This window comes from Oncorhynchus keta, chromosome 7 (genome assembly GCF_023373465.1).
Source record: "Oncorhynchus keta strain PuntledgeMale-10-30-2019 chromosome 7, Oket_V2, whole genome shotgun sequence".
Classification (NCBI taxonomy): Eukaryota; Metazoa; Chordata; class Actinopteri; order Salmoniformes; family Salmonidae; genus Oncorhynchus; species Oncorhynchus keta.
In genome coordinates, this window is record NC_068427.1 from 13,594,373 (window position 1) to 13,618,055 (window position 23,683).

Below are 23,683 nucleotides of genomic sequence, written 5' to 3' on the forward strand. Positions count from 1 at the left end.
TCATGTCATGGTACATATATCGATAAAAGTATATATCCTTTTTTGTCAAACTGGCGGTTAGGTGATCCTCTAGTTTGATTCAGTTGTTTTGTTCTTCACAAATACCTGCTCATTCAGAGTCCTATGAATAAAATATAACCTTGAGAATCATGGTTGTATCACAAAACAACACATTTTGTGACACCGGTTTGAAAAGTTGTGTGACTGCTTGGACGTACCATTATGTCAACATCGGAGTATACGTCCAAGTTGTTTATGGCTCCTTCTCTTGTCAAAGGATGCACATTATCAGGGAGAAGACATGAGTGATTGCTGTGGCAATGATGATTCAGAATACTGTTGGGACACCAGTGATACACCCTCCGACAGCTGCTCCTTCAGAGGAAGAAAAAAGGGAGGGAGGGAGGGATCCTACTTCCACATTCCCGAAATAGTGAATAACTCAAGAGGGCAGAGGTGGCATGGTGCAGAGGTGGCATGGTGCAATGTGTTTCAACCCACTAGACCCACACATCCAACAGTCTCTGTGACTGCGCTAGAGGGAAAAAAGTGCATCATATTAATTATAAACCAGGGGATAGATGGCCATGGTAGGGAAAACAATTCCATCGTGTTTATTGTGGCCCTTTCGGGTAAATGTGTCTTGCATCTCATCTCAAACAGGCGCAGCATCACATTAGCCTTGGCCAGAGTGGGGTTAACACATCTCTGCTAGATTTAGCTATGAGGTCTTGCGTGACCATACCGAGGCAGTGTGTCTCAACTCAACCGAAAAACAGCACACTTGACGGTTAAGTGTCCATGTGCCTTGCAAAGGGCACTGTTCTAAGAGTGCCCCCTAGGCCTTCCACCAACACTTCTAGTAGCGACCATTTGGTCTTTTCATCCAGGTAATGGTAGTCCTATTATTTGCTTTGCTTCAGATGAGCGACCCATGGAAAAGGTGCATGGAAAAGGTGCACGGTTTTGGTCTTTTGACTGTATGACTAAGATTGTCTCCGGTATTCCAACACATGACATCCGACCTCTTGAGTTCTTCAACTGCACTCTAACTGAAATGGAACATAACATTTGTTGTTGTCAACATTGAGCCTCCTCTCTGATTAGCCAAGCGTTTTGAAAGTAATGACATTGTCAAGAACAGAACCTCATTTATGAACGGTACTCCCTGGATGTGTTTTTCAATTCTCGCATTCTCCTTAAATGGCTTACAATAGTGTTTCCCTCTGCATTCTGGGGGCAATCTCTCCATAATGTGGCTTCAAAGTGTTTCACGGTTTGTCTGGTTTGAATGGTAGGATGAAGCGCCATCTCCTGGAGAGTGATGTTCCACAACTCTATACAACGCGATGAAGAGGACTTTCATCCTTCACTTTCCTATGGATGGCAATGACGATCTGACGTCTGATTTTTAACGGCTGCCACGTGGTAACTTTTTAAAATAAAACTATAAAAACAGATTAATCCCAAACATGATAGCCTACATTGCGCTATTCAGGATCACATATGCAGTCACCTGTGTTGCCTATTACAATCTGAATAAGAGACACTCAAAACCTGCCAATGAAGTGAAAAATAATGTCTTCACTGCTCTGAAAACAGGTATATGTAATTTGTTTGTGAAATCATAGTGCTGCACGTAACCGTTTGACTGTTGACTGACAGTAGGCCTATGTCATTAACGGGTCTGGCAGCGTCCACTCAACTGGAACGCGCTGGCGCTGTCCAGGTGCTGAAAATGTCAAAGACAGTCAGCATCCCTACCAAGGTCCGCTGAGGTCACGTGCGCTGAAGTAAGAGCTATGTTACATGCTATTTACACAGTCTCACTCAGATATGTTGAATGGTCAGACGTTAAATGGTTTTGTATTATTTATTGATCTTAGATATTAATAATGCTTAGAATGGAGTGCTCATTGAGTATGCAATATATTAGCCTTTGCTAGATAAATATGATCTTCAATGTGCTTAATATTCAAATGGAGGGTGGAGGGTAATTTAGGATGATGACCATGAACCTGTATTTTAATTGATTGAAAGAGTAAACCTGTAGTCTATAGCCTAGTCCAGGGTTTCCCAAACTCGGGTCTTCGGGACTCCAAGGGGCGCACGTTTTGGTTTTTGCCCTAGCACTACACAACTGATTCATATAATCAACTAATGATCAATCTTTTTGCTTTGTAGTGTTAGGGCCAAAATAATTAAACGTGCACCCCTTGGGGTTCTGAGGACTGGGTTTGGGAAACGCTGGCCACGTCTATGAATAGCTTGTTCCCTTGAATCTTACTCTTGGGCACTGGGCCTATTCTTGTTCAATTGAACCCATGTAGCTTTGGTATGAAGTAGCAAATCCGATTCAAGTCTCGGTTTATTATTAGCTTCGTGGAGTATTTACGGAATTACACACTTCACTTGTGTGGAGTTCTGGGAGGAATCATTGATGATTCCTTACCGCCACCTTGTGGATTTCATTTCAACCCTTACACACTGACTTTGAATTTCTCCATTTTGCTGCTAAAAAAGGAAAGCTAAATAATTGCGCAGTCATCTTGAAAATCCATGAATTGTCTGTAAATGTTATTATTGATAACATATTGCTTGTAGCCTATAGAGCAGGGGTATTCAACTCCTATCCTACGAGGTCCGGAGCCTGCTGGTTTTCTCTTCTACCTGATAATTAATTGCACACACCTGGTGTCCCAGGTCTAAGTCAGGCCCTGACTAGAGAGGGACAATGCAAACGCAGTGGAACTGGCTTTTAAGTAGAGTTGAGTTTGAGGGCTATAGAGGAACAGATGAACCCTTGCATACTGAGATTTGAAAAAAACATCATAATCCTAACGTTTAGAAGACGCTCTTATCCAGAGAGACAATTAGGGTTAAATTCCTTGCTCAAGGGCATATCAACAGATTTTTTAATTAGTCGGCTCGGGGTTTCGAACCAGCGACCTTTCAGTTACTGGCCCAACGCTCGTAACCGCTAGGCTCCCTGATCTGTTACAGAAGAAAATCAACAATAGCCTAGAAGGAGATGGGTCTTTTGATTATGGTTACCTACTATTCGGATTTCTCAGGAACAAGGCAACGACACCCCACCCCACCCCCTCCCCCTCCATCCCTAATGGGCGTAATGTGTTGCTCTGCTCATAGGATCAAACTTCACAAGTCCATGTTCGTGACCAGGATTCCAAATCGAGGTATATGGCTTCAAAGCCAATCAAGCACTTCCCAAAAGTCACGTTATAGCTGAAAGCGACACGATTCAGTGTAAATGTGCAGACAAAGCGGATCTGTTCGATATTGGGTGGAAATATGCAGCACCAGAGGAGGTATTGGTGTGACTCATGCGTGCGTAGTAACGAATAAATAGGCACTGCACGCTCTAAATATCAGCAAATCAAACGTACTTCACCAAAAAGGTCACCGTGGATGGGATTTTGTAGACAATAGATATTCAAAACCCTGTGTTTCTTAGTGTCAAAAGCGCACCAGACGTTGCGTTGCCAAAGGACTTTATTTGATCGTCCTCGCATAGTTTCTTTTTTGGACTCTACTTGGGTCACCTGTACCCATCCTCAGCACGGTAAGCTGCTTTTTAACAGGGGTTTATTATTTTACAAGAGCAGGCTAAATTTTATTTGTTCATTGAAGCTTTATGAGAAATTGACGTTTGAGATGCTCGAACAGGTGGTTTTGTAAAGTACATACAGGGATCAATACATGCTTTTCATGTTAATGTATGTCTGTTTGCTGATTCTAAAGTTATTCATGGTTTGAATTAAATATGTTGTGTCTGTATTCAATTATATTAAACTACAATCGAGCTATGACGGACGGTTTTATTGTATGGGCATGGGTTTTTCTTGAATTGACTTTGACCTGGATCAGGGTCATCATTATTTACAAACCATCCTCTTAATTAAGGAGTCACTATCCTGTTTGTCAATCAATTCTGTTGACAGACTATTTTTGGTCATTGTTTATCAAATTAATAGTTAATTTATCGGAGGTTTGACGGTTCACCTAACTTGCCTATATGATAAATCACCAGATGAGCGGTTGTGGCATTTAGTTGATCATGCATTTTATCAAGGCTAATTAATTCAATGTTGAGTTACTTTTAGGCTGAAACTTTTCATCAAGTCCTATTCATCAAAGGCAGATAAATATCAACCTCTCTGAAATCAAAGACACTTGCTGTGATGCCTCATTATCCACATTGGCTGTAGTCCAGGTTATGAAATGGGATCGATTGAGGATTCATTAGCATCTTTGTCGATGGATATGGTTGATTTGATAAAGCCTAATGAAATGCACTGTTTAGAGCCGACAAGTTATTTTGCCATAGGTTTTGACTTTGAAATCTGTATTGATTCAGGGAAAAAAATACGTGCAGCCTCAACCAACCTGTTAATTGATATTTGAGAATAATTCTATCCTGGCTGCCAGACGATACGACGTGTTTGTCGTGTCCTGACCATTGCTTATTCGCAGTTGTGGATTTCTGTCAGCGTTTGTATGATGGATCGATCTTAAAATATCCTATTGATACATTTCAAATATTTAGGCATGTCATTATCTATAGCCTTTATTGTATACCTCCGATAGCTATTCTTTCTCATCTCCTTTACAGTTCATGTGACTTTTCATCTTGGATAAAATAAGAGCGGTTTCACAGAAATTGACAGTGCGCTTTGGAGTGAGGACTTTTGTACTGTATTTTAGGAGTGATGGCGGCGTCTGCACCTTCCTCCTCTGGCGGGGAACCGGATCCCAACTCGACAAATTTACGACCACCAGGCACAAGTAGGTCCATCACAAATAAAACGCTATTTCATTTGTGCTATATACTTTGTGAGCAATGCCATTAATCATTTCCATGGAGGAGAATAACTGTACACTACCATACTAAATGCCACCCAACAAATCACCGCAGCATTGCATGCGCAGCGGACCTCCCGGCTTCATGCTTGATAGACGAATCTTGCTGTCAAAACTAAAAACACGAATATTGCTGTCAAAACTAAAAACACGAACTGTCGGTATTAATAAAGACGAAAATCGCCAAATAATTTAGCTTTATCTTTCAAAATAATATTACAGCCTTTAATTATTATTATGTTATTTGCCTATTACTATTATTATTTATTAGGCTTTTATTAGATTACTATTTCATTTCAGAAAGAAGTAGGTTCTATTTTGTTCTGTGGATTTCCCCCGCCCTGGTTGAAAAGTGAGTGTGTGATGTTTAGGGGGTGATTATGCTCAACGTAAGGTTAATTGTAGCCACACTAAAGCCCCGTTTATACCTGGTTCTAACTTGCTTCCTTTGCCTTAATCTTTTCCCACTCTGATTGTTGTGCCCACATTTTAATACAGGTGTAGACAATGAAGACACATTGGGATCTGATCGTGATCAGATAATCCTGCACACCTGCGGTGGTAGTCATACACGCATTGTGTCTGAATATCTTACAAGTGTAGACAGATCTGGACATAGAAACCATTTAAATCATTTTTTTTGCAAATTTGCATAAAGGAAGGGACCAGGAAATCTCGTTACAATGTAGACACAGTGGGCAGATAACGGACACATTTTAATACCATGTGTAGACACATTTCTGGAAATGTGGGCACAATCAGAATGTATACAAGATCAGGACAAAGGACTCATGTTAGCACCAGGTATAAACTGGGCTTAAATTGGCCCTAATAGCGTGTGTTCAAGATCCATATTGTAACCTCCATCAGCTGAGGGGGGATGTAGCCCAGGATGTAGAGATGTAAGCAGGCAACATCTCTACCTCAATACTCTTCATTATCCAAGAGCTATTGATGAAAAACACATAATATATAGCCGACATCCCAATTAGTCATCCAAGCACATTCCAATTTTGTTTCAAAGTTTTTATTTAGGCCTACACACAATGATAAAGCTCTGATTTGATATTGACAACACCCCAGATTAAGCTACGCAATTTAACATGAAGTCAGATCAGATGTATTCAAATAGAAAAACTGCCCCTCCGTTTTTCTCAAGGGATTTAGTCAATGCTGGATTTGCGAAAACCATTAAACTGGTGTCATGCCAGTATTACATGTAGAAATGTGGATCTTGCTTTTTGTCTGTGTCATTATTGACATCGATGCATGATTTACGCGAAAACCCGAATCACGTACGTGGATCTCAAGCCTACTCCGCTCATAATTGGCCCAGTTAGGCTATTTGGCAATATTACACGTGATATTTCAGATCTTTCTGTTGCCTTTGTATTTTCTTTCATGAGTGAAACCTTGTCGTAGATTCTGTTCCAGAATTATGTGAGTCTGTGTGGAGCTGTCTGCCCCTTGTCCCTTTCACTGGCCTCTCACAAAATTCTTAAATTCCTAGACCTAGACTGCTGTTTCATCAACATTTCCCCATCCATCGCTTTGAGTTCGTAATTATCTTAGCAGAAATAATGCCCTTGAGGCCTAATGTAAGGGCCCTCTCAATAGTTTCCCTAAACTATTTTAGGCTATGACGCTTGGTGTGGAGTTGCTCATGGATGTACTAGAAAATTGGGAATGAAGATATGTGGTAAGTTTGCTATTTTCATGTCATGTATTTAATGTTCATGTTTAGGCTATATTGTTCCCATGTTTTTCGAGAGAAAAAAGGTCATAGTTTGCATATGTAGGCCTATGTTGCATATTTTATGTGTTCAACGCGGAGCAAGCAGACCATTCTCATATCTGAGGAATATGGGCTATGTTGGTCTGGAACACAGACTGCCGACTGGGTGGCTGTGGTTACGGGCTTTTCTGCCCCTTTCTGTTTTCTCTTGTCGCATGAGTGGGTTTTCATGATGAAAGGATGATTATGTCCATGATGATTTATTACCACGGAATTTATAGTGACAAACCTATTTTTTTATGAATATGAAAAGCAGTTTGAAAAACTGCAGAGACCACAGGCCTAGCTATTGTTCCAGAAATAAATATAAAGGTCTACGTTGGCGTCTACAAATGGAAGATGAGCTGTCTTTAGTCTTGCATATGTTTTCAATATTGAGTGTCTGTTTTCTTACCCAGCTATTACATCTTTGAATTCGTAGGCCCTAATATAAATCGTACTCTTGCGCCCTCCCATGGCGTATTTGAGAATTATAGTCCTCCCTTTGCCGATGTGTAATGACCTTGGAATACACAATTAGCCAGCTAACTAACTGTAGTTTATTCAACCCCCTTCAATTTTGGGGGTTAATTTCGAATAAACATGAACACGTACAGTGGGATTCTACTACATTAATTGTAGTAGGCCTAATCAACTAGTATGGTAGGCTACGTACTGTCGTTATTTTTGCTCGGCCATACCTTTGTCTTTGTCTTAATATATTATCTCAGTAGCCTATAGTTTTATAACTGAGCGGGGGTCATTCATTAAAGGTATAGCCTATTTGGTAGAATGGTTGGTATCGGTCCTTATCATGAGAGCTCATCTGAAGAGAAAAGATGAACGAGACGCGCCTGAAATCGTAATTCGTCAAGGTTCTGTTTAACAGAGATAGCGCAGTCAGTCTTCTGCTCCCCAATACGAACCGATTAAGTGGAAGCCAAATGACTTAGCCCTATCTGATATGGCCAAGCGTTGGGTCAGTTATTGTTCCATCAGGGCCAATCAATGCCCGAGAGTATGGGCCTAATAATGCAAATACATTTCAAGTTTGATGTTTTAATGCGATGTTACGTTTTGGTTTTATCTGATTCACTATCTGGTTATAGGCCTATTGGCACTTTCATCTCTGTTTTTTAAGTGCAATGATGTTATTGGTCCAAAAACATCAAACTTTCCATTTTGCTTGACCAAGTGAAATGTTGGTTTTATATGACTTCACGTGAGACAGAAGCAAGCTTGTTCAGACTATAGTCTAACATCTCCTTTTAAAAAAAAAAGTGAAATCATAAAAAAACATTTATTATTACATGACATAAACGAAATAAAATGATTTAAAATGAAATAAAACCAACTTTGATCTTTTTATATACTTTTATTACTCAATGTGTGGGCTATGGCATATAATTGGGTTTCACATCTTATAGGGCTAGATATATTATCTGAAATATTGCGCTCTTTATAGTGAAATAAGATCACATTGCAGGATTTTTTAAATGATTAATAATCTCCGCAGGAGATTTGGAAAATTTGTTATTTTTAGAAGAGCCCATCTAGAAAAATTGGTAGGGCTAAATAAGATTTGAGGTAATGTGGTGTTCTCCACGGGCCTATGAGCAGATAGGCTATAAAATGTCCCATATATCATCACAGCCCAGTCCAACTATTAGATCTGCCTTCAGGCTTGAATGACATCGGTTCATTGTGTGCTCTACCCTGCTTACTGAAGTGGAATCTCTCGGAGGGACTTCATACGAATGTACATACACTATATTACGGCTATTTGTTTTTGCTTGGCTGGATTTTCGTGCTGATGTCACGGGGCTCAACCTCCCACTGACTGTTCCTCCCATAAATGGGCTTCCATGGACAGGATGGGAATTAGGCTACCTCAACTAGCCTACACCACAGCATTGTCAGTTCAACCAGTGAGAGTAGTTTAGGCATGTGTTTTGTGTAAGAAGGGTGTCATCAAAATGTTTGGTATTGGGAGTGATGATAGTAATCCCTCATTTGAATGCTCTGCCCCTTGCAACAATTTAGGATTTTTGCAGAAGAACAATAACCTCGAGGAGAAGATTAGTTCCTTCAAGGAAAGATCGTCTAATGACCTGCTTGATAACAGCGACAGGGATTCCCGTTTCAGACGCACGGAGACGGACTTTTCCAATCTGTTTGCTAGAGGTAATTGGCCGAGTTAGGCCTATATTTCCCATAATGGACATATCAATCAAAATGATAAACATTGTGCAGGGATCTTGATCATGTTCGTTTTGTGCAGTTGTTTTACAATAAATGGAAGTTGAGTAAACTTGAAAACGTTAATTATCTGACTGATGCGAAGATTAGGCTGATTTGATCTGATTTGAAAATACTGATTTAGCAAATGTTTATCATCTGTCTAAATCTCAGTTATTTCTTTCGGTGTATTGATATTTCACGACATTAAGGACAATGCACATATCACAGTCCAGGGGAAGTTTTTAAAACGCATATTGAGAAAAATAATTGAAAAAAAAAATGAAATCATAAGGCTGTTGGTCATTGAAATTGAATTGATTGCTATGTCTAATTCAAATGAATATTCACCATTTGTTTGACCGTAATAACCTTCTAGATCAATTTGTAAGTGGCTGAACAATTGCCTAGGTTACTCAGGGACACTCACTGGAAAATGGCAAAAATAGTCATTCATTTGTTTAAAAAAAAATGACTTTCTAATTGATACAATTTATACCAGCTTTGGAGAAGAAACTAAAATACATCGTTTTCTAGGAGTTGGGAAGTAGAATGACGTCATGACAAATTCTACAGAAGATTGTGAAAGTGACCTCTTCAGACACACTTAAGTGATGGATGCCAACAAAAGGGATTGATTTATTTTTTTGAAAACGAGAAAAAACGAAAATATCGACATGCTTCAATTTCTCACGTTAGATTTATTACCAGCCAAAAATGGAGAGGAGCCAACGATGCAGTTCTTGTTGGAGGTGGTGGATATTCTCACAAACTACGTCCGGAAGACCTTCGACAGATCCACCAAGGTCCTGGACTTCCATCACCCCCACCAGCTGCTGGAGGGTATGGAGGGCTTCAACCTGGAGCTGTCCGACCAGCCTGAGTCTCTGGAGCAGATCCTGGTGGACTGCAGGGATACCCTGAAATATGGAGTGAGAACAGGTGAGGACAGAGAAGACAGAGGAGGCATGAAGCTGAGCTAACCCTCAGCATCATCTATATCTCCCATTTGTCTACAATGTGGTTTAATGATTACAGATGATCCCATAGTTAAATGATGAGACTTTCATGAGAAATGTATTAACGACAAATGGTGTTGTCTTCCTCCTAGGTCACCCAAGGTTTTTCAACCAGCTGTCCACTGGTTTAGACATCATTGGGTTGGCAGGAGAATGGCTCACCTCCACTGCAAACACTAACATGTGAGTGGTCTTTATTTCCCGCAGTTATTATACATTTATGATACATTTTAAATGTGTTTATTATCAAAATTCACAGGATCCTCAAATATTGTAAATATATGTACAGTATATCGGTTATTAAAGTCTTCTTGATTTTGTGCAAAATGTCATGTGAACAATTTTGCCTATACCAATGATCTTAGTTAGTGACAACATAGCTCTCGGGTTAGGCTGGGATTGTGATAAGGGGTTGATAGATCTAATTTAGCAGTGAGTGGATTTCCTGTGGGTGAATGTAAGTCTGGCACGGAAGAAAAATGACATTTCCTACCATTTTTCAAATGGCCTTGGAAGATTCTGGCTCCAAGATGAAGGTTAGTAGAAGTGACATAATTGGGGCCCCTTGATGAGCTTCTAAACGAAGGATCCTGAGGATGCTCTCCAAGCCGCCACTTAAGAGAGTCAAATGTGACATGGCAAGCATGAAGAGGAGAGACGGGAATTAGTCATCTGTTGTTTGCTGCGTTATCATTGTAGTCAGATAACACAGCCCGGCAGGGAAATCTAATTGCATATTGATTAGCGATTGAATGTTACATGGGGCGGTTGTTTTATGTAGGCACTCTTTGGATCAGAGATAACGGTACCACGTCAGAATGAGATTCTCCCTTGAGATCTGCTGCAGAAGTGTGAGCAACAGACATGGTGATATTGCTTTTTCATTGGGAATTGGCAATCTGGATAAGACGGCATTCTGATTCTCTTGGTGTCCAGGGACTTGTCCAAGATACAAGTTGATGCTTCATTGACCATTGGCTATTGTTGACTGGTACACACAGATTATCAGCTGAGGCTGCCGAGTCATTTAAGGCAACTGGCCAGAGTGTATCGCCTGCTGTAACATGGTGATGTTGTCTAAAACCCGCCAGGGCATTGTAAAACCAAAACAACAACAACAAAAAACACGATATGAAAAGTGTCATGGCCTAAGCACTGATGAAACAGAGCATTTCTGCGTGGTTAAGAGCCAGGGTCTTCTGGGTGGTCATTGTGTTGTCATTCCTATTTAAAAACAGCACAGAAATACAAGCTCACCACCAAGGCTGAGGCTCTTCATGTGAAGGATTCATTCGTTTTCCCTGGCCCCTGGCTTAGTAAAAGGTTGCAACCCTCTCCTGATTTAGCTTTCTATCTATTATCATCTCCAAAGGACCCCCCCCCCCCTCATTGACGTGACGCTGAAGCTTGTTCTGGTGAGAGTGTTAGCCCATGTGCTGCATGGCAACGCTACCGTAGACAAATTGAATCCGAGGGCTCTGACTGCATACATATTTGTTATTTGCATTAGCTAATTACTACATCATCATTAATTACACTTATTGATTGACACTAATTGGTTGACAATCATGTCACAGGGCTGTCATCGGGATTAGTCTACATGGGTGAGCGAGCGAAAATTAATTTGGGACATAACTCATAACTTTTTTTTCCTTTTTTAAAAATGTTGTCACTGGATATGCCAGCAAGAGAAGTAAAACATATGTGTGCTGTGTGTATGGCACAGTGTGATACATTGTATTGTCCCTCTAATGCATTGACTTTCATTGCATGAATAGACAGGCAGTGTAATTAGGAGAGCATTGGTCAGTACAAAGTGAAGATAGATGAGCTACTGTGGTCGGGCATCCATTTAATTTGACATTGATATCGCACTACCCTGGAGGGACTTCTGTAACATGTTCTAATGATATGGAAACAATAATTTATTTTGCAATTGTAATTGCGTTGTATAAACATGACTGTAATCCTATCATTTCTATTGTAAAAGGTGAAACGACCGTTCTTCCATCATTACTCTCAGAGGGATGGGCCTCGAGTGTAATATACTGTATGTAGTAAAATCGCATTCAAAACAAGCTCAGTGGAAGCTGGCCTCTAGACAACCCTCAGACACAAAGATAACAGCATTCTTATTGTGCTACATCCCATTTCTAACCTCTTTTTCATGCTAACTCAGAGGCAAGAGCTCCCTCTTAGTGGCATATCCTTAATGGACTTCCGCCGATGTGACATTCGTGTTCTTTCTCATTCCACTGCAACAAATGGTATCCCTAACACAATGTGACAGAGCTATCATTGAACCGTGGCTGCGTTAAAAGTAGTATGCACGTTCCATGCGTTCTCTGGCTTCAAAGTGCCACTGCTCAATATACACTATGAGAAACATATGTAACGACAATTCAAGAACACAACAAACTAAAAACCAATTATGTAAAAAAGAAAATGAAAAAATGAGCTACAACTATTGGCTGTTATCTCTGGTGATTCATTATCTTGGGATTTTTCCACCTGGCTTCATTGATTCTGCTCATGTCAATATAGACCATGTAGATATGAGAAACAAATGGCAATAGGAGAGTTCAAGACCAATGATAGGATGGATTTCTGTTAGTAGCGGGTAACTGGAGACCGGTGCTCTGTTTCAGGTTCACCTATGAGATCGCTCCAGTCTTTGTGCTCATGGAACAGCTGACGCTGAAGAAGATGAGGGAGATCATTGGCTGGCCTGACGGAGAGGGCGATGGGATATTCTCACCAGGTGAAGACTGTTGATCTACTGTTGTCAATTCATCCATGCCTTGAGAATCTGAGATGGGAATAGATGAGAATTCCAAAACGTCAGATAATAGAATGCAGTTTAGTGAAAGATTGCGTGCAACGTCTGTGCAGGTGGAGCGATTTCCAATATGTACAGTGTGATGACCGCCCGCTACAAGTTCTTCCCTGAAGTCAAGACCAAAGGCATGACTGCTGCCCCCAGATTGGTGCTCTTCACCTCGGAGCACGTAAGCCTCGTTCAGTCTCCTCACAACATCTGATTAGAACATGCATTTTCACATCACAATATATCTCCAGTCTCAGAAACAGTATTATGTGACCAAAACCAAGTCTTACTGTTTCTGATTGTGTCACTCCTCGATTGACCCCGTCTATTCTGTATGAAGAGTTCACAGATTCAAAGCTACAAAATGACCCTCATTGAAACAGATTAAAACAATTGGACGGTACAGCTGACTGTATCTTTCCCCTCAGCTGATAGACTTGTAGTCTAATGCCATGGTCATGTGTTTTGACAGAGTCACTACTCTATAAAGAAAGCCAGTGCTGCTCTGGGCTTTGGAACAGAAAACCTGATCCTGTTGAGCACAGATGAGAGGTTGGTGGATGCATGTCCAATACACGGCACTGTGTGAAACAAAACAATGAAAACCTGCCTTTGACTGTCTGTTTGCCTCTCTAGAGGGAGAGTCATTCCTGCTGATTTGGAAGCCAAGGTGATCGATGCCAAGGCGCGGGTGAGTTTCAAACTGTCAGACGATCAACGTCAAATTGTGGATTCGTTCTCAACTGAAGACATTAATTCACTTCTGTTTGTTTCTGCACTGAAACGGAATTCTTACAGCTGCCTTATATGAATCCCAGTCGTTAACGGAATAGTCCGGCCGTTGTTTGTTTACAAAACTAAAAACGTGTCTACTTTCATTTTAGGGTTAGTGCTTATGCCTCCTCAAATATTATCTTACCCACTGCTGTTAGTTCCAAAGTACAGTCTCCTGAAGCGAATCCCGTAAGAGGAGGGAGATGATAGCAGGGCTGGGATGGGCGTGCAATTCTGCTGTGACAAAGGCTTGCCAAGAGAAATGGTCAAATGTCTGTGAATTCTGCTCTAACCAGTATATTTTCAGTCAAAGATTACATAAACTGAAGAATGCAAGCATTTCAATTCACTGGCATCATGTAAGAACCCATATTCATTCTGATGGGTTATGCTTGCAGGGTTGTGTCCCAATGTTTGTGAATGCTACAGCTGGTTCCACAGTGTATGGAGCGTTCGACCCCATCCATGAGATTGCCGACATCTGCGAGAAATACAACATGTGGCTACATGTTGATGTAAGTGCATCTTCCTACTATGTGTACAGGAAGGTTATTGTGATGTTGATCATTTCAGGGTTGATTTGCGATACATTTTCATGGCGGGCGAAGGTTTAGTTCAAACATGTCAGCCATTCTCAGGTCTAATCCTTATCCTCAAAACAAACCGTTGTTTTTGTTCAGGGTGCATGGGGAGGAGGCCTACTGATGTCCAGGAAGCACAGGCACAAGCTGCGTGGCGTGGAGCGGTAGGCTACAGCCCTGACAACCGACAATGGTCTCACACACACACACACACACACACACACACACACACACACACACACACACACACACACACACATTGGTGACTGTGGCCTGTCTTACAGCCTGTGTTCCGTGTTTACAGGGCCAACTCAGTCACCTGGAACCCTCACAAGATGATGGGTGTGCCACTGCAGTGCTCTGCCATTCTGGTCAGAGAGAGGGTACGAGCAATTACTGACTGCGTTTTCACTTATGGTGTATGATTAGCAACGGTCATCGAAATTGTAGTAAATGCAACAATTGGACAATGGATGAAGATGCGTCAACCTTTTTGAATTTCTATAATCCATCAGACATTAACTGAATTATAGCACATAAAACATTTTACTAGCACAGGCAAATAATGGCTGGAGTTCAGGGATTTTGGTGGGAATTCAAGCTATTCAATTTATTGTGAAACTTATTTTTTTTCTACTTAGAATGCACGCATACATACATTTTGTTATTGCATCAGTTATTTTTTTATTTTGTTTTAAAATAAAGAAAATGTTATGAGCCTAATTTGCATAAACACAGTAGGTGTTTTTGCATATATGAACACATTAACATAATGGGGTTGAACAGGGCTGAAACCACCAAACACTTGCTCTGTCTACCCTACTCACCTACACTGTCTAGACTGCCTCATTAACTACTGTTGTCACGTTCTCTTGCACAATTCAGTGTTTTAATAGCAGGATACCCTCTGATAAAACATCTACAGGCTTGGCTCTAGATTACACCTATACATACTTCACATTGTTTGTGAGATCAGACATAATATCACTATAATCCGGGTGCTCATTTTTGGAAGTTGCTTTCATTTCAGCGCATCTAATTTCTATTAAACTATTATTAAATTATTTATTTTCTCAATTCCACAAAAAATGAACACCCATCAAAATAAAGTTAGCTTTCTTCTCTTTCTCGTGATGTAAGTGTCGATGGTGTGTTAAATCCCCGATGAAGCTTCAGTGTTCTTACAGATTCCAAGGGAAGCCGATGTACAGTGCCTTCGGAAAGTATTCAGACCCCTTGACTTTTTCCACAATTTGTTAGGTTACAGACTAATTCTAAAATTGTTTCAATCGTTTTTTTCCTCTCGTCAATCAACACATAATACCCCATCATGACCAAGCAAAAACAGGTTTGTAGACATTTTTGCTAATTTATAAAAATACATATCACATTACTCAGTACTTTGTTGAAGCACCTTTGGCAGCAATTAAATCCTAGAGTCTTCTTGGGTGTGATGCTACAAGCTTGGCACATCTGTATTTGGGGAGTTTCTCCAATTCTTCTCTGCAGATCCTCTCAAGCTATGTCAGGTTGGATGGGGAGCGTTGCTGCAGAGCTATTTTCAGGTCTCCAGAGATGTTTGTCGGGTTCAAGTCAGGGTTCTGGTTGGGCCACTCAAGGACATTTAGAGACTTGTCCCAAAGTGACTCCTGCATTGTCTTGGCTGTGTGCTTCGGTTCATTGTCCTGTTGGAAGGTGAACCTTCACCCCAGTCTGAGGTCCTGAGCACTCTGGAGCAGGTTTTCATCAAGGATCTCTGTACTTTGCTCTGTTCAGCTTTAGGAAACAGGATGCACCTGAGCTCAACTTCGAGTCTCATAGCAAAGGGTCTGAATACTTATGTAAATATTGTACAAACGCTTCTAAAAACCTGTTTTCGCTTTGCCATTATGGGGTATTGTGTGTAGATTGCAGAGGATTTATTTCATTTAATCCATTTTAGAATAAGGCTGTAAAGTAACAAAATATGGAAAAAGTCAAGGGGTCTGAATACTTTCTGAAGGCACTGTATTCCATTGAGCCCATTTCAGCCAGTGTTTGACAGGTCATTACAAACGTTTTGGCGGCCGTAACGTGAACGGGAAAAAAATGACAGGCACAAGCAGGAGTATGAAAGAGGCTCAGGAGTAAAAAATAAAACAGCAATCAATCTCGCCAGATTTAAGTGACAAGTGGATTTTTCAAACCTCAAACACAGGAAATAGATGTCTGAAAAAGACAGATCCTTAGGTGGGCGGGGCATGCGCCCTACTAGTGTATGCCGTGAAATACTCAAGTTAGGTCACAAGTCAGAGATCTGGCATACTATACATATGAATACAGCCCCGTTTGAAGGCACCATTGAACTCTAAGTATCTGACTCTCGCCTTTAACCACACCATTGATCTTTACAGGGAGTTTTATCAGGCTGCAACTCAATGTGTGCTGGCTACCTCTTCCAACCTGACAAACAGTACGATGTATCGTACGACACGGGGGATAAGGCCATCCAGTGTGGACGACACGTAGATATCTTCAAATTCTGGCTCATGTGGAAAGCAAAGGTATGTGCACGTATCTCCCCAAGCTTCTGTTCTAATACTGAATCTGTCTATATTATGTTAAGCATGTGAAAGGGATTGATCTTTGGATGCTGATCTTGTACCAGTTAACAAACAAAAAAAGTCCAATGTTTGATATTCATTCTCTATCTGTGTATATTTCCGCTCCAACAGGGTACAATAGGGTTTGAACACCACATCGACAAGTGCTTGGACCTCTCGCATTATCTCTATACTAAAATCAGGGACCGTGAGGGCTATCAGATGGTGTTCGAGGGAGAGGTGAGATTGATCGCACTGCGTTTTCTACTCTGTTTCCAAAGATAGTAATATCTTCCAATGGATTACCCTAAGCATCAGAGATATCGGAACTATCTGATGAGTCAGAAGTCATTAGTAACTGAGGTGCCCAAAAGGGTTCTGAGCAACACAATGTAGTTAGACAGGCCTGCCTGAGGTGGCGCTATGCTTTAGAATCCTCAGTTGAACTCCTTGTGGATTTATGAATTTACAGATGTGGGATCTTAAATTTGACCGGCTTTGTCGCGGGAGTAAAATAATCCTGCAGCAGGTTATTCTCAGAAAAGTGATAATTTCTTACAGGAAATTAGTTTTGATAGGCTACAGTATAGGTGTAGCCTATGGCTCCACTTGTATGTCATTATGGAGACCAATATTGATGTTGTCATTTTATTATAAGTTCTTGGGTACTTTTTACCCCTTTTCCTTCACAATTTCATGATATCCAATTGGTAGTTACAGTTATCCCATCGCTGCAACTCCTGTTCGGACTCGAGAGAGAGAGAGAGAGGCAAAGGTCGAGAGCCATGCATCTTCCGAAACACGACCCTGCCAAGCCACACTGCTTCTTGACACACTGCTCGCTTAACCCGGAAGCCAGCCGCACCAATGTGTCGGAAGAAACACCATACAACTGGCGACCGAAGTCAGCGTGCATGCACCCGGCCCACCACTAGGAGTCGCTAGACCGCAATGGGACATGGACATCCCGGCCGGCCAAACCCTCCCCTAACCCGGACGACGCTGGGCCAATTGTGCTCTGCCTAATGGGTCTCCCAGTCGTGGGTGACTGCGAAACAGCCTGGGATCGAACCTGGGTTTATAGTGACGCCTCAAGCACTGTGATGCAGTGCCTTAAACCTCTGTGGCACTCGGGAGGCCCCTGATCTTGTGTTATTAAGATATATAAAATGGCTGTTGTTGATGTCGGAGTAGTAGGACATTTATTCTGTCTGGTACTTTAAAGAGAACTGTGGGTTTTCAGTGAATTTATGTAAATGACGAGGCTAATTTGAATTTCAACGACAACAGACTAATCAAATTAAGATAGTAAGAGGCCAAATGAAGAGCTGAGGCTGAGGTTGGTACTTCTTCAGACCATGTATTGAGTAAAGACACTGACAAACAATGTTGTCTCCGTTTTATTTCCACAGCCCCAGCACACGAATGTCTGCTTCTGGTACCTTCCGCCAGGCATTCGTGACATGCCCGATGGTCAAGAGAGGCGGGACAGGTTGCATAAGGTAAGGACTTGTCAGCTTTGGTCTATAAAGACTATATTTTGTGTTCACATGAGACAGCACTGACCTACTGTATAGTTCTCTGAATTGTCCTTGTCTCTAAACCAGGTGGCCCCCAAGATCAAGGCGTTGATGATGGAGTCTGGAACTACCATGGTGGGCTACCAGCCTCAGGGAGACAAGGTCAACTTCTTCCGCATGGTCATCTCCAATCCTGCCGCCACCAGGTCAGATATCGACTTCTTGACCGATGAGATTGAGAGACTGGGGCATGACTTGTAAGGGCCACGCTCAGTAGGAGGATGTTGCCCTTTGACCTTTCCGTCTCAGCTTTGTCATGTCCAGCTCGAAAAAGACTCTGAACTACAGCAAGCTTCATATTCCTGTTGTCTCTTGACCAATCATGTAGGACTTTGAAACTTCAGCTGCTTGTAGGACCTTTTTATGTAAGCTGTGATCCGTCTCATGTGTTTCCTGTCTGTTCTGTCTTTTAGCAGTGACTATGCCATAGTTAAATCTAACAAAAACTATTGTACAGTATAGCCTACATAAGAGAATACATATTCAAATCCTGAGTGACCTTGAGAGATCTTTTTCAGTAGGAGACAGAGCACAATGCAAAGGACCTCATGGCATGGATGTGTACAGTATTGTAAGTTACTGTATATATACAGTATATTATAATGTACTGACTATTGGTGCTGTGTGTTGTCCATGTAATTATTAGGCCAGATGCACTATATGAAACACTACATTATATCCTGGCTGCTCTTCCCCTTTCATATTAAGTAGAGGGAATATAACACAGTCATTGTAACAGGTACTGTATTCTGTTGCTGCGTTTGAGATAATGAATTTTGGGAAGATTGTGTATAGTATGGTTACATTGCTTTTGTGGCAAATATATATATGTCCTAGTTTTTCAGTAACACATGTTCCAATGATTATAAAAACACTAAATATATGTAATTTAATAGCCAAATCACTTTATTTATATCCAGACAGTATATGTGTGAAATAGTTACCGATTCCATTTGTAATGTGTCCTTACTTGTATTTTGAAACAGTACTGTATATTACCCGAATGTTTTGAATAATGAGATTAAAGGTATTTTAGTGTATTTGTGAACCAAAGAAGGGTATACTGACATATATACAGTGGGGCAAAAAAGTATTTAGTCAGCCACCAATTGTGCAAGTTCTCCCACTTAAAAAGACGAGGCTTGTAATTTTCATCATAGGTACACTTTAACTATGACAGACAAAATAAGAAAAAAAATCCAGAAAATCACATTGTAGGATTTTTTATGAATTTATTTGCAAATTATGGTTAAAATTAGTATTTGGTCAATAACAAAAGTTTATCTCAATACTTTGTTATGTACCCTTTGTTGGCAATGACAGAGGTCAAACGTTTTCTGTAAGTCTTCACACACTCCTCCATGCAGATCTCCTCTAGAGCAGTGATGTTTTGGGGCTGTTGCTGGGAAACACAGACTTTCAACTCCCTCCAAAGATTTTCTATGGGGTTGAGATCTGGAGACTGGCTAGGCCACTCCAGGGCCTTGAAATGCTTCTTACGAAGCCACTCCTTCGTTGCCCGGGCGGTGTGTTTGGGATCATTGTCATGCTGAAAAACCCAGCCACGTTTCATCTTCAATGCCCTTGCTGATGGAAGGAGGTTTCACTCAATCTCACGATACATGGCCCCATTCAATCTTTCCTTTACATGGATCAGTCATCCTGGTCTCTTTGCAGAAAACCAGCCCCAAACCATGACATGGACATGTACTGGCTTAAGCAGGGGGACAGGTCTGGCACTGCAGGATTTGAGTCCCTGGCGGCGTAGTGTAGTTACTGATGGTAGGCTTTGTTACTTTGGTCTCAGCTCTCTGCAGGTCATTCACTAGGTCCCCCCGTGTGGTTCTGGGATTTTTGCTCACTGTTCTTGTGATCATTTTGACCCCACGGGGTGAGATCTTGCGTGGAGCCCCAGATCGAGGGAGATTATCAGTGGTCTTGTATGTCTTCCATTTCCTAATAATTGCTCCCACAGTTGATTTCTTCAAACCAAGCTGCTTACCTATTGCAGATTCAGTCTTCCCAGCCTGGTGCAAGTCTATAATTTTGTTTCTGGTGTCCTTTGACAGCTCTTTGGTCTTGGCATAGTGGAGCTTGGAGTGTGGAGTGTGACTGTTTGAGGTTGTGGACAGGTGTATTTTATACTGATAACAAGTTCAAACAGGTGCCATTAATACAGGTAACGAGTGGAGGATAGAGAACCCTCTTAAAGAAGTTACAGGTCTGTGAGAGCCAGAAATCTTGCTTGTTTGTTGGTGACCAAATACTTATTTTCCACCATAATTTGCAAATAAATTCATTAAAAAATCCTACAATGTGATTTTCTGGATTTTTCTTTCTCATTTTGTCTGTCATAGCTGAAGTGTACCTATGATGAAAATTACAGGCCTCTCTCATATTTTTAAGTGAGATAACTTGCACAATTGGTGGCTGACTAAATACTTTTTTGCCCCACTGTATATACACTGCTCAAACAAATAAAGGGAACACTAAAATAACACATCCCAGATCTGAATGAATGAAATATTCTTATTAAATACTTTTTTCTTTACATAGTTGAATGTGTTGACAACAGAATCACACACAAATTATCAATGGAAATCAAATTGATCAATCCATGGAGGTCTGGATTTGGAGTCACACAAAATTAAAGTGGAAAACCACACTACAGGCTGATCCAACTTTGATGTTATGTCCTTAAAACAAGTCCAAATGAGGCTCAGTAGTGTGTGTGGCCTCCACGTGCCTGTATGACCTCCCTACAACGCCTGGGCATGCTCCTGATGAGGTGGCAGATGGTCTCCTGAGGGATCTCCTCCCAGACCTGGACTAAAGCATCTGCCAACTCCTGGACAGTCTGTGGTGCAATGTGGCGTTGGTGGATGGAGCGAGACATGATGTGCTCAATTGAATTCAGGTCTGGGGAACGGGCGGGCCAGTCCATAGCATCAATGCCTTCCTCTTGCAGGAACTGCTGACACACTCCAGCCACATGAGGTCTAGCATTGTCTTGCATTAGGAGGAACCCAGGGCCAACCGCACCAGCATATGGTCTCACAAGGGGTCTGAGGTTCTCATCTCGGTACCTAATCGCAGTCAGGCTACCTCTGGTGAGCACATGGAGGGCTGTGCGGTCCCCCAAAGAAATGCCACCCCACACCATGACTGACCCACAGCCAAACCGGTCATGCTGGAGGATGTTGCAGGCAGCAGAACGTTCTCCACGGCGTCTCCAGACTCTGTGACATGTGCTCAGTGTGAACCTGCTTTCATCTGTGAAGAGCACAGGGCGCCAGTGGCGAATTTGCCAATCTTGGTGTTCTCTGGCAAATGCCAAACGTCCTGCACGTCGGGCCCTCCTACCACCCTCATGGAGTCTGTTTCTGACCATTTGAGCAGACACATGCACATTTGTGGCCTGCTGGAGGTCATCTTGCAGGGCTCTGACAGTGCTCCTCCTGCTCCTCCTTGCACAAAGGTGGAGGTAGCGGTCCTGCTGCTAGGTTGTTGCCCTCCTACGGCCTCCTCTACGTCTCCTGATGTACTGGCCAGTCTCCTGGTAGCGCCTCCATGCTCTGGAAACTACGCTGACAGACACAGCAAACCTTCTTGCCATAGCTCGCATTGATGTGCCATCCTGGATGAGCTGCACTACCTGAGCCACTTGTGTGGGTTGTAGACTCCGTCTCATGCTACCACTAGAGTGAAAGCACCGCCAGCATTCAAAAGTGATCAAAACATCAGCCAGGAAGCATAGGAACTGAGAAATGGTCTGTGGTCACCACCTGCAGAACCACTCCTTTATTGGGGGAGTCTTGCTAATTGCCTATAATTTCCACCTGTTGTCTATTCCATTTGCACAACAGCATGTGAAATTTATTATCAATCAGTGTTGCTTCCTAAGTGGACAGTTTGATTTCACAGAAGTGTGATTGACTTTGTGTTGTTTAAGTGTTCCCTTTTTATTTTTTTTGAGCAGTGTATATAAATACAGCCCTTAATATAATCAATAGATGGATTAATATATTTATATAGTAATATGTAACTCAGTCACCACCCTTAACCTTAGTGCAATCTATGTTGTGTAAATGTAATATGTCTTTGTGAATCACACTGACTGAATGTTATAACGTCACACGACTAGCCCTTGGAGGGAAGCTGAGCTCCGTCAGCAGATTTGCTGGTGCTTTATTTAGGGAGAAGCAGAATACTAAACTATCTGGGGAAATATTTTACCCTAGGGACAAAGGATTGTTTGTTGCACATTGTCGAGCGTTTACTCTGTTTTGAAGTATTTCACTTCATGAAGGGGGCCATTTTGATGAAATGTATCTTACCTTTCAAATCCATAAACTATGTCATGGATGTTCTGGGGGTCTTTACATGATCCACATGTGCACAGTTTTATCCTGTGAGCATCGCCGTGTTGTAAAAGACCAATTGTTTGTCATTGAGATGTTGATTTAAACAAAACAAATGCACAGTTATGATGATGATTCTGTTGTTTCCGTGATGAGATACGTTGAATACGTTCCTCAGTGGGATGGATGTCCCCCGTCGAGGTAGGCACTTTAACCTCACACCATGTGCAGCGCATTGCAGTCCTATTTACAGCAGAAACACAAATCTCAGCTTTAAAAAAACCAATAACAACAGTGGGGGCATGTTTTTGGCTGTTCTTTGTTTTAATGAGGTCCAATGATCATCTGTTACGCATCCGCACTGTTGAAATAAATCTGTGGCTGTGAGTCTGCTCGACTGCTGTTTTTCATACCCTACTGTGGTCTTCCTATAGTTCCCTCTGGGGTCTTGGTTTTTCGTCGGCTGAAATAAGAAAAGCCTTTAGGTGACAGACCTGCCTTTATGGACTCAGGTCAGCCATGGGGAACAGCAATGATGTGAGAGCAACTTGGAGCTGATTGAACTCAGACACTCGGCCTTGGCCACCCACCATCCATCCGTCATCAGAGGCCAACTGAATGCAGTTAACCATTGAGCACCATTGAGAGATCTCAAATACTCCACATTTACAAAGTATGAATATTTCTGATTAACCAAAAAATGGAAGTTGCAATTCCACAGTACCAAAATCCAGTATGGGCAGTAAAAATGAACAATTCCTGTATTGATCTTTTCATCCATGGCCAGTGAAATGATCAGCCCACTCCCCAAGGCCAAAGATCTGTTATGAGGAAATGTGTGTGTATTTCCAGTGCCTTGTCCAAATTCTCCAAAGAGTCTATGTGATTGCCATTCTCCATTCCTCAAATGAATCCCCCTGGAGGGGAGGTTTATTGGCTGATCATCTCACAGCTGAGCTTTCACGAGGCCCCGCCGTGTACTCCACTCCTCTCATTCATCACACTTTGAAGATATTCATCATAAAAAGCATCACACTGTGCTCCCTTTTTACCTCTTGTTCTTTAT

The 23,683-nt window shown here is 41.7% G+C and overlaps 1 protein-coding gene across 5 annotated transcripts; it reads left to right on the forward strand.

The window, feature by feature from the left end:
- The first annotated feature begins 2,720 nt into the window (after window positions 1–2,720).
- Window positions 2,721–23,004, forward strand: LOC118386033 (glutamate decarboxylase 1-like). 5 transcript variants are annotated; one of them, XM_035773393.2, is made up of 17 exons: window positions 2,721–3,197; window positions 4,726–4,806; window positions 6,518–6,580; window positions 8,699–8,839; window positions 9,593–9,835; window positions 10,005–10,095; window positions 12,561–12,673; window positions 12,805–12,920; window positions 13,212–13,291; window positions 13,376–13,430; window positions 13,912–14,028; window positions 14,194–14,258; window positions 14,399–14,477; window positions 16,488–16,637; window positions 16,809–16,916; window positions 18,089–18,178; window positions 18,284–23,004. In XM_035773393.2, exons 1-17 carry the CDS (start codon window positions 3,032–3,034, stop codon window positions 18,455–18,457), a joined length of 1,932 nt encoding a protein of 643 aa, XP_035629286.1. In that variant the 5' UTR covers window positions 2,721–3,031; the 3' UTR covers window positions 18,458–23,004. The 5 variants fall into 5 exon arrangements, with proteins under 5 accessions (XP_035629286.1, XP_035629289.1, XP_035629287.1 ...); XM_035773396.2 differs by having other exon boundaries at window positions 2,722–3,583; XM_035773394.2 differs by lacking the exon at window positions 6,518–6,580 and having other exon boundaries at window positions 2,722–3,197.
- Window positions 23,005–23,683: the final 679 nt, after the last annotated feature.

Excerpts from the sequence above, each read along its gene's own strand:
- LOC118386033 (XM_035773393.2), top strand. The coding sequence starts at position 3,032 with ATGGGTCTTTTGATTATGGTTACCTACTATTCGGATTTCTCAGGAACA. Across the intron at positions 12,921-13,211 it reads TGCTCTTCACCTCGGAGCAC|AGTCACTACTCTATAAAGAA; the intron begins GTAAGCCTCGTT and ends GTGTTTTGACAG. Across the intron at positions 14,478-16,487 it reads CCATTCTGGTCAGAGAGAGG|GGAGTTTTATCAGGCTGCAA; the intron begins GTACGAGCAATT and ends TGATCTTTACAG.